We start from the raw sequence: 13,715 nt of genomic DNA, 5'->3' as shown, positions 1-13,715 counted from the left end.
TATTTAAACTTTCCTTTCTCTCAAGGCTTTAAAATGCATATGCCAGGGGGAAAGCTGATATTATCCTCTTTGGGTTGCTCTCCGTTTCGGGCTTCCCCTTTCCTCTTTGAGCTGCTCTCCGTTTCGAGCTTCCCCTCAAGGCTTTAAAACGCGTCTGCTAGGGGAAAGCAAATATTATCCTCTTTGGGCTGCTCTCCATTTCGGGCTTCCCCTCAAAGCTTTAAAACGCGTCTGCTAGTGGAAGATTTCCACGCCTTTATAAATGGTGGTTTGTTCTCCTTCCCCCTTCGGGGCCCAACATCCTCGCTGTCACTCTTTCCTTCCTCCAATCGATGTGGAACCGCCCCCAAATCCACCCCTTTGGAGCCCAGCGTCCTTAATGGCACACTGTCTTGTGTCTACCCCCTTCGAGGAAGAGCGAGAAGGCTGGCACATCGTCTGATGTTAGGCTCTGATACTATTTATAACGGTCTAGATCCACATCTAGCAAATATTGTCCTTTTTGGGCTTTCCCTTTCAAGCTTCTTCAAGACTTTAAAACGCGTCTGCTAGGGGAAGATTTCCACACCCTTGTAAATGGTGGTTTGTTCTTCTCCCCAACTAATGTAGGACATTACACCGTCCCCCGCCACTTATTTTAATTTTTTTCTCAGAAAAGTTATGCTCTTTTCTTTTGTAGAATAGAAGTGGGTTATCGGAGGTTAGATGAACGTGAAAAACAAATAGCAAAATTTGAACTAACCAAACCAACAAATTCAAACATCCTAATAAAACCGACCAAATCTTATTAAATCGAAAATATCTGAACTAGTTAGATGTTTGAATCCTTATTGGTTACCGTTCAAATCTCGACTGCATGAAAAGGGAACGCACTTTATTACATACTTGTAAGAAAAAAGGAGCAATTCTCACAACCGAAACCAGAAAAGAAAAGAGAAAAATCAATGAATCAAACCACACGATATCGACTTCCTCGACTAATATAACACACGAAACTCTACAAGATCTACAAAGGATGGCGCCACCTACAATACGATAACTATACGAATCTCGTTCCCGATCCCGCAGATGATATATGTCAGCTGTAAAAGACAGATATGAAGGACCAAACTCTGTGTTTCATCTACGACCAAACTTTTAAACCTTCTCCATCAAAGGCATTAGTAGTTCGACGACTAGAACGAGCACGGAAGGCCAGAAAAGCCATGGTTATGGAGCTAACCATATCTACACAGATCTGAGGAGACAAGTTAGCAAAAGCTCAGTCATATTATAGTTCATCAAGGGGAAGGGGTCCTCCCAAGTTGATTATTTTACCAGATGTGCAATTCTTTACAAGTCATCACTCATGTTTTCAGTCTCCATGCCAAATCCGTCGTCGAATTCTGAACTATCAAACACGCAGCTGAATACGGTATCATCCAATAAATCTTCGAATATGGCTTGACACGTCTCGGTACCGATGGTTTCAGCATCAGAATGAAGGTTCATCCATGTTCTGGTTCTGCCCATGTCCTTCCTGACAAGGTGGTCCAATGTAAGGGGCTGTGGCATTGGAAGAAGATGCCAATATACTCCTTCACAAATCTCGAGCAGATATTCGGACCGTAGACAAGGTTGTACGAACGAGAACCATGGCGGATAGCTTTGACAAAAGTCGGCAAGTACTTCATTAATACAGTCAAAGAGGAGCTGCTGGTTGGAGCACAGCTGGTTCGGGGAAAGCTCTATCTCATCGAGTAGTAACAAGTAAAGAAGCTGTTCTGAAGAGAGCCACTTTCCACAGATTTGGTTCCAGCTAAGTCCAGATGCCAACAGCACTGCCTTTACATAGTCAAAAACCACTTCCTTATCTTCCTTTAACGATTTCGTGACGTTAGCCTTATCGGTTTCTGCAGGTTCACGTTCTTCAAATTCGATATGCATTGGTTGGACTCGCAACCCTGCTGATAGAATACACTGATATTAGCCAGGGTAACTACTGGAATAGACAAAACTGAAATACGAAAAACACGGATAAACTCCGCGCTGTTCTTAGTGCCTACCAGGCAAAGCCATGGCATGCAGAGGGCTCAGGTTATCATCTACAAATAATGGCTCAAGAACTGAAACAGGGCTCGGCCGCTCTGGAACATCGGAAACACCATCTAAATCTCCAACAGCCTTTCCTTGTGTAGGTGAGCTAGAAGACGATGCCGAGCGAGATGGAGACAGTTGATTTTCTTCAGACGAATCCTAAAGAGAATAAACAGTTTTAAGCAAAATGCTTCAGTAAACACTGAAGCTGGCTTATCATTACACCTTGGAATTTCATCAGCATGAGATGTATCATAAACTAATTCACCTTACGGTTATGTGGACTTATAGTAAGACAAATGACGAGATATAAACCCGAAAGTTAGAAGATATATTACTTGGGACAAGCTCATTGAAGGTTTATCGTCGCCCATGTCTCGTGTGTCATTATCGTGGCCTTCTCTGATAGGGGAAGAAGCAATCGTGTCGGAGGGAACATAAGAAACAGTTCTCTCATCGCATGCATCGTCGGCCATTTCACCATTCCGATCTTCTCTCAAAAGAGAATATTCACTTGAGCCAGAGGGAGCATCCAAAACATTACTCTCCTCATGGACTGCAATTTCATTTACCTTCAGAATCTCAATATCACCTGCACGTTTATTATTGAACATCAAGGATTGATAAACAACACTAAAAGATTGGCCAATCCAATGCATTGGACCATTCAGAGATACATACCTTCAGAAATCTTCCCATTAGTACTAGAACTCACAGCTTCTTCCCTTATACTTTGATCAACGATATCGCTCTTCATATCGTGGTTATCATCAGTTGGAGGCTGCACACTGATTGGGGTATCGTCATTTTCGCCCTTGAGCGACGGGGTAATTTCATTAACATTTAAAAGTCGGCTACCAGCAGAAACTCTCTTCTCTGAAGTTACTGGACTGAGCTTGCAGTCCATTTTAGGACTGCTAATGGGAGAAAAACTATACTCAGGAAGAGATAGAATCCGTCCGAGGGTCTTCGGCACATGTCCCCTTAAAAAGTCTACACTTTCATCCCCACTGCTAAGCATCTCGGAAAGATGTTTCTTTGCCTCGACATAAATATTAGACGAGCATCTCCTACCGTTATAAACATTTCCCAAATCATGATTAATTTCCAAGCTTTTGAGTTTTCCAGCCTTCTCCCTTCTCTTGCTATCAGTGGAAGGCCTGGAAATTCTTTCAATAAAAAAGTGGTCCTTGCTGGTAGAATTTCTTGCACTGTCTTCCTTATGAACACCCTCTTCACTCTCCTTTGTACTGTGATGATCACAAGAAAATCTATCTGAACCATAAGCAGAGTGTTCATGGTGATCTTTTCCCATAGCATATCTAAATTTCCTCTTGATTCCTGAAAGAAAAAAGTTCGAACCGACCCTCTCATTCAGCACTTTCGTTTTATCGTTAGCAGTAGAATTTTGGACTGACGGATGAATGTTGTCAGCCTCAGAATTCACCAAACCTTTTGGCCCTGGCTTCAGGATTACAATCTTACTCGATGCATCAGAATTTTCGTTCCCTTTGGATACGTTCCTTACCGGATTCTTGACCTTTCTCCTGAAAAACAAACGTTGCTTATGATCAACAATCTCCTCAGACTGGCTAACTTCACTGAACTCGTGTGACTTGGGTTCCACGTCTTTTTCTATCGACAAATTGTGCAAATTTCTAATGTACTTGAGTAACACAGAGTTCGGGTTTTGTGCGAGTTCGTGAACTAGCTTGTCATCAGAATGGGGAATCTGAAGTGCATCCATGATCTCTCTTGAGTGTTGAACTTTCTGAATTTTAGTGAAATCTTTCCCAATATTGAACTTCTGGCCAAAATATTCCTTAAGTGCATCAACCATTTTTTGTTCTAAATCAGCAAGGAACTCATTTGATTGTATATCTGCTTTGTCGTTCGGGTCAAACTTCAGGTCGCTCGTGTTCTTCCGATGGATTTGACTGTAGATCTCCTTTAGCATCACATCAACAGGAAGATTATTAACACTTTGTTCCTTCAAATACTCCGCAGCATTAAACGAATCAGCATCGATATCACGGCTTTTCTTCTGACTCTTCTTCACTTTTTTCGGGTCATTCATCTTTAAGTGGCCCGAGTGTTCACGCTCGATTCTCTTTGCGTCCTGCTCATTGAACATCTCTTCTTCTATGAGTTTCTTGACACTGGGCTTTCCAATGTCTACTGTCTTACATTCTTCACTGTTCTGAGAAAATCACAACATCCAATCCATTAGATCATAAACCAAACATTCACTCTGCTAGAAAATGTTCTACATAGAGAAAACTTACCAAAGTAACACTACAATCTTCATCCAGATTAGCCAAAATCTCAAACTTATTTCTTGAATTTCCAGTACCTGCTGAAGAAAGAGAAGATTCAGCACCAAGTGACGCTGCATTTCCAACAAAATACCATGCACATTGAGAAAGCACAAATCACTCTTGAGCTTCGAATCATCATGTAACAGCCCAAGCCCACCGCTAGCAGGTATTGTCTCCTCAAGGTTTTTAAAACACGTCTACTCTGAAGAGGGTCTAGCCCTACCCCGACCAGTACCTCGCACCATCCGATGACTGACTTTTGATATTATTTGTAACAGCCCAAGCCCACCGCCAAATAGGACAATACTTGCTAGCGTTGGGCTTGGGCTGTTACAAATGGTATCAGAGCTAGACACTAGACGGTGTGCCAGCAAGGACGCTGGGCCACGAAGGGGAGTGGATTGTAAGATCCCACCTAGGTTAGAGAGAGGAACAAAGCATTCTTTATAAGGGTGTAGAAACATCTCCCTAGAAGACGCGTTTTAAAAACCGTGAGGCTAACGACGATACGTAATGGGACAAAGCGGACAATATCTACTAGCGGTGGGCTTGGGTTGTTACACATCAATTTAAGCAATTAACCAAAACATATGATTACAATTAAACTCTATCGTTATAACTCCATTACTTGCAATTTGAAAAATGCACATGAACTATACAAGTAAGTTGTACAACTATTAAACCCTAAACCCTAAATCACCCACACATTATAAAGATTGTTGCAATTATACTTTCAAACGAATGAAATCTTAGCAATTAAACCCAACCACTAGCAAAATTATGATGATAGTGTTTAATCACAACAATTTCATAACTCTAAATGTAGTAGTTCAAATGGAAGGTTCATGGAGCATGCAACAACCCAGTTCAAGGATGAATTTATTGCAGTTTTTCGCATATACACAAAGATTCTAGGCAGCAGGGAAAAAAACAGGGGAAAAAGAAAGCTAAAACTACCAAAGAATTGAAACTCAAGATATCATGATTCTCCAAAGAACAATCGGTAAGGAAATTTGATCAACAAGAAATTTGCAGGTCAAAAGTTGAAATTCAACGTCAACAAAGCCTAAAATCATTCGATCTACGAAAAATCTGAAGAAGAAAAGTAGTATTCTTACCAACAGTTTCCCTGCCAGGACGCTTCTTGTCTGCTAATAGCTTCCTGGAGGCGCGGCCATGGCGGAAATCAAATAAACTAATCAAACCCCACATACAGCCCCTCTGATCCTTCTCATAACGAACCATAATTCTTTTGGAATCCTTCCCCATTTTCTTCAAAGATTCCGTCCAAATATTTCTTCTCTAATATGGTTGCATGAACTCTGATAACAGGAACGAAGAAGAAAACAGCTTTGAAAACGATTACAAACGGAATTTCTTGCTTTCGTTTCGCCGGAAAATTCACCGACAAGCTAACCTCGAGAGCTGACCCTGAGAAATCCAGTGTGACGAAAAACAGGCATGGAATCTAGATGACCAATCGGGCGGACACAGCAAAATTTAGTCACGGCTTCTTGAAATGGCAAGGAATCGGATCGAAGCGTTGTAACGTGCCCAGAAATTCAGCAAAATCTTAGAATATCGAGAGATTCGTAGTTTTCTTGGAAGAAAAGATAACTGAGGGAACATTATCTCCAAAATGAAAATTCATGAACTCGAAGATTTCATAATATATTTTCCTCAATTTCTTCTTATCAGAGGTTGATCAGAAGCATTAGAACTCAAATTCTAGTATCTTCTGATTCAGTACACTTTCACAACTATCTCGAACCGATTCAAAAACCTTAACAAAAACTTCAGAAATGCGATTAAACTCTCCAAATCGAAATGAAATCGATCGAAGTTTAACTAAATTCACTCCAAATCCATCACAGAAAGTCCAAAACATCACACTCCACTTTAGAACGAACACACCACACCCCACCCCCGCTCTCGATGTCCAAAATTTTCAGCAATTCCACCGACCACACGAAGAACAAAACCAACAGCAACAACTAGAAGACTTTTAAAATGTAGTAATCTCTCTAGACAACCAGTAAAAAAGAGGACCAGATGCTTATCCATCACCGACTCTCTATCTTTCCGCATAGAATTCGCATATCGGCCGCCATTAAAGACATGGAGGAAAAAGAAGGAAAAAGAAAGCAAGGAAGAAGCAGAATAGGGGAAAGATTTGACAATGGTGAGAGAAAGAGAGAGAGAAAGGGAAAGGGAAAGAGAGAGAGAAAAGATGGTGATGGTGTTGGGTGAAAGTGTAAGGAATAGATGACAGTTGTGGTTGGCCCACCACCCACACAGCAAGCGAGCTTTCTATGGAAGAAAAGCTTGGGCTGCCATTGCCATGGCCACTGCACTCTGGTTTTCTTCTTCGCTGTTGCCAACGTTCAATCAAGCTCGTCGCCATAGCCACTTCTCAATTTTCTCCTTCTTTCTTTCGGACGCCATTGCAGGGGAGCTCTGGACAAATGGATAGCTTGAGCGTCTGAGTTGACAAACAGCAGACTAATTCCTTTTTCTTTTTTTCTTTTTTTCTTTTCTTTATTTCTTTAATGAGAATGGAATTTTAGCTATCATATTTTATTAAGTAATAATTATTTTCTAAATTTGTATTTTTTAATTAAAAGTATAAATCTAATTTTCTAATATTATTTTGACCTGGAAAGGTTGTATTAGTTGAATCCTAGTGTCAGCTCTATTATCAAAAACTTATCAATCAAATAAATTAATTTATTGTTAATTTAAAAATATACTTTTTTTTTCAATTACATATAATTATATCATATATATTAAAGGTTATTAAAATTATTTGAAAATAAAATTTTTAAATATATATTAAAAATTTTAATTTAATATTTGAATTGAATAAATAAATATTTTACTCATTAACATTTTTCTCTTTAAAAACAAAAATTTGAATTAACCATCCTAACCCACTCAACCCAAAACAATTTCTATTACTATTTAATTAGACTTATTTATAGAGATGTTTATCTTACTGCAAGGACTTATTGGAACGGGATTCTATATGGGAGTGACAATTATTTTCTTTCGGTTAAATAAATGGGGTCGAAAATGGGATTATATTCCCGTTCTCGCCCAATTTCTGCCCGCCCATTTAATATAAATATATATATATATATTACTCTAATTGTAATATTTTTTTAATAGATATTATATTGAAAAATTAAAACTTTAAAATAACTATTTTTTAAAAGTTAAAAAAAGACGGTTGGAGGATGAAACTCAGCTAATTCATCATGGGTTTATAATCAAGGAATACTATCTTCATTGATACAAGTCATTTTAGAGAAGCACAAAGCAAAGCCAGAAGAGCAAGCACTCCATTGTGGAGAGTCGTATTTAGCTAACAAACTGAACTCAATCCTAAATTTTAAGGTAAAAATTAATACATGTATCTGAATTATAACATAGTATTTTTTTAAGAGATTATGCTCAAAATGAACCCTCAAGAACTCCAATCCTAAATTTTAAAGTAATTTTAAAGTCATAAATTAATACATGTATCTAGTTATAATATAGTATTTATTTTAAAAGTAAAATCAATAAAAATGAATAATCATATTTGCAAAAGGATCTCATAAAAAAATTATTTACACATATGACAAAATCTTCCCTTGTATGATGGATAATTAATATATTCAATGTATAAATTATCATCGATTTATTAGTATATAATATATTACAAATGTAGTTTTTTAATGTCGTATTATTGATATCTTTAATAATAATAATAATATAAGGTATGTAATTGATTATAAAAAAATAAATCATAATTTATTTTCTGGAAAAAAAATAGTTTCTCAAAATGAAAATATATAATTATAAGGTAACAAATCTATTATTATTTATTTTTTAAAATTATATATTATATTATATTATATAAAATTTAATAAAACTAAAAAGTATAAGATAAAATTTAATATACTTGTAAAAAATATAAATTTTTTAATGGGTTTATTTTTTAATTTAATAATTATTATTGGTATTTTTAATGAATTATTTTTCATTATTATTATTTGGGTGGGAAATTGTGATTGAATCAGACTGCAGACATTTCAGAACTTTTTCGCATCTTTTAGGGTAATATATATTAAATTAATTTCTTGAAATTTATTCTTTTAATGTATTAATAATATTAATTGGCATAATAGGGGCAAAATAGTAAATAAAATAACGAGGAGCATAGGGTGACGTGGCATGATCTGGTGGCGCGTTGTCTGGATTTGCTTTTAAAAAATGTTGATATGTATTTTTTTTTAATATAATATATCCACCAAAATTAATGAGACAACTCTTAAAAATTTTAAATTATAAAATAATTAAAATCAGTGATTTGCATAATATTCAATTTTATTTTTATTTTTAATATAATCCGCGATATTTCCAAAAGAATGAGGACAGTGATAAACAATACCATCGATTCTCGTACAACATTCGTGAACTGTAATGAAGTTAATGAGTTGAGGGCATGCATGGTGTCACGGTCGTATTTGTCCAAGACATGTTACCTATGACTATATATCAAGTGTCTCGATCATGTTTGTCTAAGACATGTTGTTCATGGTCGTATACCTATTTTAAATTTTAATGGCAAACTATAAAATGTTTTTAAACCACCCATCAACTACTAAATGAAATTTAATGCATAATATTGTCCTGTCTTTACGACATTCAACGTCATTCGAGCAGAAGCTACTTTTACTTGAAAATTACAAGAGTAGCATGTGGCTTGAGTATTTCTGTTATCTCACTGTTGAAGTTAGTAATACAATCACACACATAACATGATTGAGATTTATCCTTTAAAACCATAACACGACCTTAGACTCTTTCTAGTTCCGGGTAAGGTTAGATGTATTGTGCTTCCCCACACACTATCCACGGACACATGGACCTACCAAATGGGCTCGTATATGTATCCTTTGAGCCTGACTTGGTAGGACATAACGGGTTATATGTCGCTGGACGCCATAGAAAAGGAAAGGCTTACATGATATCATGATGAACATAAATATCAAAGATACGTGTCCGTACAGTATCCCGATGCACATGACGTACATACATACACGAAGTCTCTGTGATTCTACATTCATAGCATAACATTAACATCATTCCCTTTCTCCTTTCATCCATGAAATGTTACATATATGTATTATGTATACATGACAATCGTGTGATAGGCATGTTTGATCCCACTAGAGAAGCCTACTTAACCTCATGCCCTCAACTTAACCTTCATTTTATTTAAATTTTAATTTTTTATAAATTATGCTAAACATTATATTATATTTTTCCGCGTATGGAATATTATTGAATTTATTATGATGTTTTATATTTTTTAATTAATATATATATATATATATATATAAAAGAAAAGACTTTCCCTTCTCTACATAAATTTATATTTTTTTAATCATAAATAAATAACATTTAAAAATAAATTATTTTATGAAAAGTGGAAAAATAATTATTGTTGTGATTGTGAAATGACTCAAAACCACCCATTTACTAAAAATATTGAAATAATAATTATTATGATTTGTATGAATAAACTTTATTTCCTTGGAATTTATTAATTATGGTTCATTATTTCCAACTAAATTACCTAAAAATTAGGAGACACTCTACCAAATGCACTAATAATTTAGATTCTTTGTTAAAAAAACAAGACAATCATGATATGTAAAAATAATAATAAAAAAAAATAAAAAACATAATGTTGTCCCTTTATATAGTTTTATTTTTTTTATAAATAAATTATATAAATGTTTGTAGGGGTAGATTTCACCAAAATTGATGGGTAATTTTGGTATTATTCAAACATGAAATTGGCTCAGCGCTCGAGATGTCCCTCTTCGGTCTCAAGAATTTGAAGAAAAGTGTAGCAAGGTTAAAGAACAAGAACTTAGTTCGGGGTCTTCATTTTATTTGAATCGTAATGGTGTATTTGTAGGACATTCGACCTACATTTTTCGGTATTCGCTTTAAGAGAAGGATTTAAAGGGATTTCTTTAATTTAAAAAGGTTAATTTAGATCTAATGGGTTCGATCGAGCCGAAATCTCTTTTGAGCTCTTGTGTTTAGACTTTTAGATTGTTTCGAGATATTTGATTAAGTTCAAAATTACGTTTAACGTTAGTAAATAACAATGTTTACATGAGTAAATAATGATATTTAGTCTAAAATTTACGTTGGTAGAGCAGATGACTGAAAATCTTCGTGACACCAGTTCAAATTTGCTATGAAAATAAAGATAATGTGTCGGAAATGGTCAGTATCGCTCCGTTGGTAGAGTAGATGACTGAAAATCTTCGTGACACCAGTTCAAATTTGCTATGAAAATAAAGATAATGTGTCGGAAATGGTCAGTATCGCCCAGTTGGTAGAGTAGAGGACTGAAAATCTTCGTGTCACCAGTTCAAATTTGCTATGAAAATAAAGATAACGTGTCGGAAATGGCCAGTATCTCTCCGTTGGTAAAGCAGATAACTGAAAATCTTCATGTCACCGATTTGATCGGAAAAGAAAAAAAAAACCCGAATTTTAGTTTTATAATAATGAAAAATCAAAGTTGAGGAGGAAGCAATATTGTGCTTAAATTTGAAGGCAAAGTTATATCACGGATTAACACAAATAAATAAATAAGTAAAATAAATAAATAAATAAATAAGTAAAAAATAAATTTGGAGAAGTGAATTGCGTGTGAGGAGCCGTTGGGCCTACGTGGACTAAATGGGCCCGCCTACGTTGGCTTTGGGTCCCACCAGATTCTTTTTACTCTTTGATTTATGAAATTTTGGGCAAAAGCTTATTATTGTTATTATTATTATTATAAGTTGAAATATAAGAATGTAAGTTTAATTGGAATTTCAATTACTTTTAAAATTATAATTATAAAAATAGTAATTTAAGAAACATAGTTTTAATAAAATATATTAATTACTAATTGGCTTTTGATAAAACAAAAATATTTTTATTTTACGTGACAATTATTAATTTATACGATTTATGGTTGACTTTCTAATAGTTGAAAATTATTAAACAGACGCTTATAACCATTTATTTTTTTTTTCATATATCATATTTATACTATATTAAAAAAAATGGTTAAAAAAACATTTGTAGACTAAAATACTTTTTTTTTATATCAAAATATTTAAATTTAAGTTTGAATTCAAACCATAATAATTACATAATTTAATTAAAAATGAATTTAATAATCATTTAATGGAAAATGTTATACCGTATTTAAAAGCACGGGTTTATGAAAAATATAATATAGGCTGAAATATTCAATTAAATTTTAGTTTAATTATATTTTAGATTAAAAAAAACATCGATTTAGCTTTGAATTTAAACAAAGCTGATGAGTTAATTTGATTCCAAAAGAATTAAATTTAAATTATCAATTCAATTTTAATAATCATTCAATTGATACCTAATTCTTACACTTTTAAAAAGTATTTTAAAGAACATATTTGATTGGTTGCACTATTATAAAAAAAATAATTTTATTAATTATAAATTTATTTCTATTTTTTATAAATATTTTTTTTTATTAAGCACATTAAAGTCATTTTTGAATAATCCATATTATTTATTCAACAAAATATTTTCAAACCAATCCAATTTTTTAAGCACTTTTTATTTGCTATGGTTTTTTTTTTTTAATTTTATTTTAAAACCTCCTTTGATACGTATAACCACTTAATATGCAATACTAATCAAATATAATATAAACTATTAATTTTTCTACGGTGTTTATAGAAAAATCAATTTTGTTGTAAAAATTATTTTTTTGTTCGTAACATATTTCAAATTCCATCCAATGCAAAAAATGCAAAGAAAAAGAATAAGAAAAAAGTTAATTCCATGAGAATATACTATATGGGCGAAAAAAATTGATCAATATATATTATTTTGACCATATAATATATTGTTATAAATAATTTATTAGACTTTAGCTTTATTTAATGTAAAATATACAAAAGTCATATTTAATATAAAAAAAATTAAAATATTATTACAATCGCTATTTATATTTTAAATGTAACTCAAAAATAATTTGTATATATTTTTTTATTACTTCATTCATTAGTTTTAACAATTTTGTGTGTAGCTTTGCTATATGAATTAAAGTACTACTTATTTATAAAAGTCAACTTAACCTTATTTATATTTTAAAGATATGTCCCCTCAACATTTATTTATATTTTTGTTAATTTTGAAGAAAATATAATTATTTTTTTAGTAAGAGAATGTAAATTAAGCAATAAGATTGACACGTTCATATTTATTCATCATATAATAATTTAGTATTGAGGAATTAGTAAAGCACGAGTCACGTTGTACAACCGCACAATCGTTTATAACTAAAATAGCATAAAATTAAATGCTATTGACATATGAAAGGAAAATAAACAATAAAATTTCTTCCCTCACGAGGTGTTAATATTATTAAGGATTTGATAAATATATTATTAATCTTTTACTAGAAATATATTATTATATTTTGAGAAATTTATTCATTAAATTCTTTAAACACAAAAGAAGCAAATTCTAATTAATGCGAATGTACGTTAAATAGACCTCAGCAAAATTTTCATGATTAAAAAAAAAAAATTAATGGGCATATTAAAGTGTATTATTAATAATATTGACAACAAGACATAAATTTTCAAAAGAAAAAAAAGATTATAAATATTATTAAGACATTTATGACCATCCTTACAAGCAAAAGTTTTAATTTTTCATCCTAGGTTGAAGACAATTATATGTAAAAAGAAAATAATAATAATTGAATTATTTTTAGATACCAGATAATTTGATCCTCACCCCCAATTAGAATAAGAAAATTTAATCCAATTTTTATAGGTTAAATTATATAAAATATCCCTAATATTTCAATTATATCATAAACTTTGAAATATTTCATTTTTACCCTTAAACTTTCACATTTATTCCAATATATATATATATATATATATACACGACAATTATTACATTAAAATAAAAGAGAAATTAATGTAGTGACTAATATGTAAAAATAATAAGACATATAACAATTGATTATATAAACAATACTAACACATATTTACTAGCTACCATTTCGATTTTCATTTTTCATAATTTATTTTCAAGTTAAGTTAAAGGGCGAAATATACTCCAAAATCAAGAATATTTCATATAATTTATGTTTTTAATTAACTAAATAGACGTAATAGTACCAAAAGTATTATTTGTTTCATTAGCAGACAGGTATGGAATCTCTGGAAGGTTTGGACTTGGGGGGGGGGGGGG

The 13,715-nt window shown here is 32.8% G+C and overlaps 1 protein-coding gene across 7 annotated transcripts; it reads right to left on the bottom strand.

Moving 5' to 3' along the window:
* Positions 1 to 853: 853 nt before the first annotated feature.
* LOC111445482 lies at positions 854 to 6,883 on the bottom strand. Of its 7 annotated transcripts, none has more exons than XM_023083912.1 (8): positions 5,812 to 6,883; positions 5,513 to 5,716; positions 4,362 to 4,432; positions 2,758 to 4,276; positions 2,415 to 2,668; positions 2,046 to 2,235; positions 1,337 to 1,943; positions 854 to 1,237 (listed from the first exon to the last, which is right to left on the bottom strand). In XM_023083912.1, the coding sequence occupies exons 2-8, from the start codon at positions 5,661 to 5,663 to the stop codon at positions 1,228 to 1,230; spliced, it is 2,802 nt and encodes a 933-aa protein (XP_022939680.1). In that variant the 5' UTR covers positions 5,664 to 5,716; positions 5,812 to 6,883; the 3' UTR covers positions 854 to 1,227. The 7 variants fall into 7 exon arrangements, with proteins under 7 accessions (XP_022939680.1, XP_022939696.1, XP_022939703.1 ...); XM_023083928.1 differs by having other exon boundaries at positions 1,318 to 1,946; positions 5,812 to 6,882; XM_023083935.1 differs by having other exon boundaries at positions 854 to 1,227; positions 1,318 to 1,946; positions 5,812 to 6,882.
* Between the last annotated feature and the right edge of the window lie 6,832 nt (positions 6,884 to 13,715).

This window comes from Cucurbita moschata, unplaced genomic scaffold (assembly GCF_002738365.1).
Source record: "Cucurbita moschata cultivar Rifu unplaced genomic scaffold, Cmos_1.0 Cmo_Scf00001, whole genome shotgun sequence".
NCBI classification, from domain to species: Eukaryota; Viridiplantae; Streptophyta; class Magnoliopsida; order Cucurbitales; family Cucurbitaceae; genus Cucurbita; species Cucurbita moschata.
The sequence above is the reverse complement of the archived record's forward strand: the minus strand, read 5'-3'. Positions and strand labels throughout refer to the sequence as shown.

Excerpts from the sequence above, each read along its gene's own strand:
- LOC111445482 (XM_023083886.1), bottom strand. The coding sequence starts at position 5,663 with ATGGGGAAGGATTCCAAAAGAATTATGGTTCGTTATGAGAAGGATCAG. Across the intron at positions 4,277-4,361 it reads AAGATTGTAGTGTTACTTTG|AACAGTGAAGAATGTAAGAC; the intron begins GTAAGTTTTCTC and ends TGATTTTCTCAG. Across the intron at positions 2,669-2,757 it reads TAATGGGAAGATTTCTGAAG|GTGATATTGAGATTCTGAAG; the intron begins GTATGTATCTCT and ends ATAAACGTGCAG.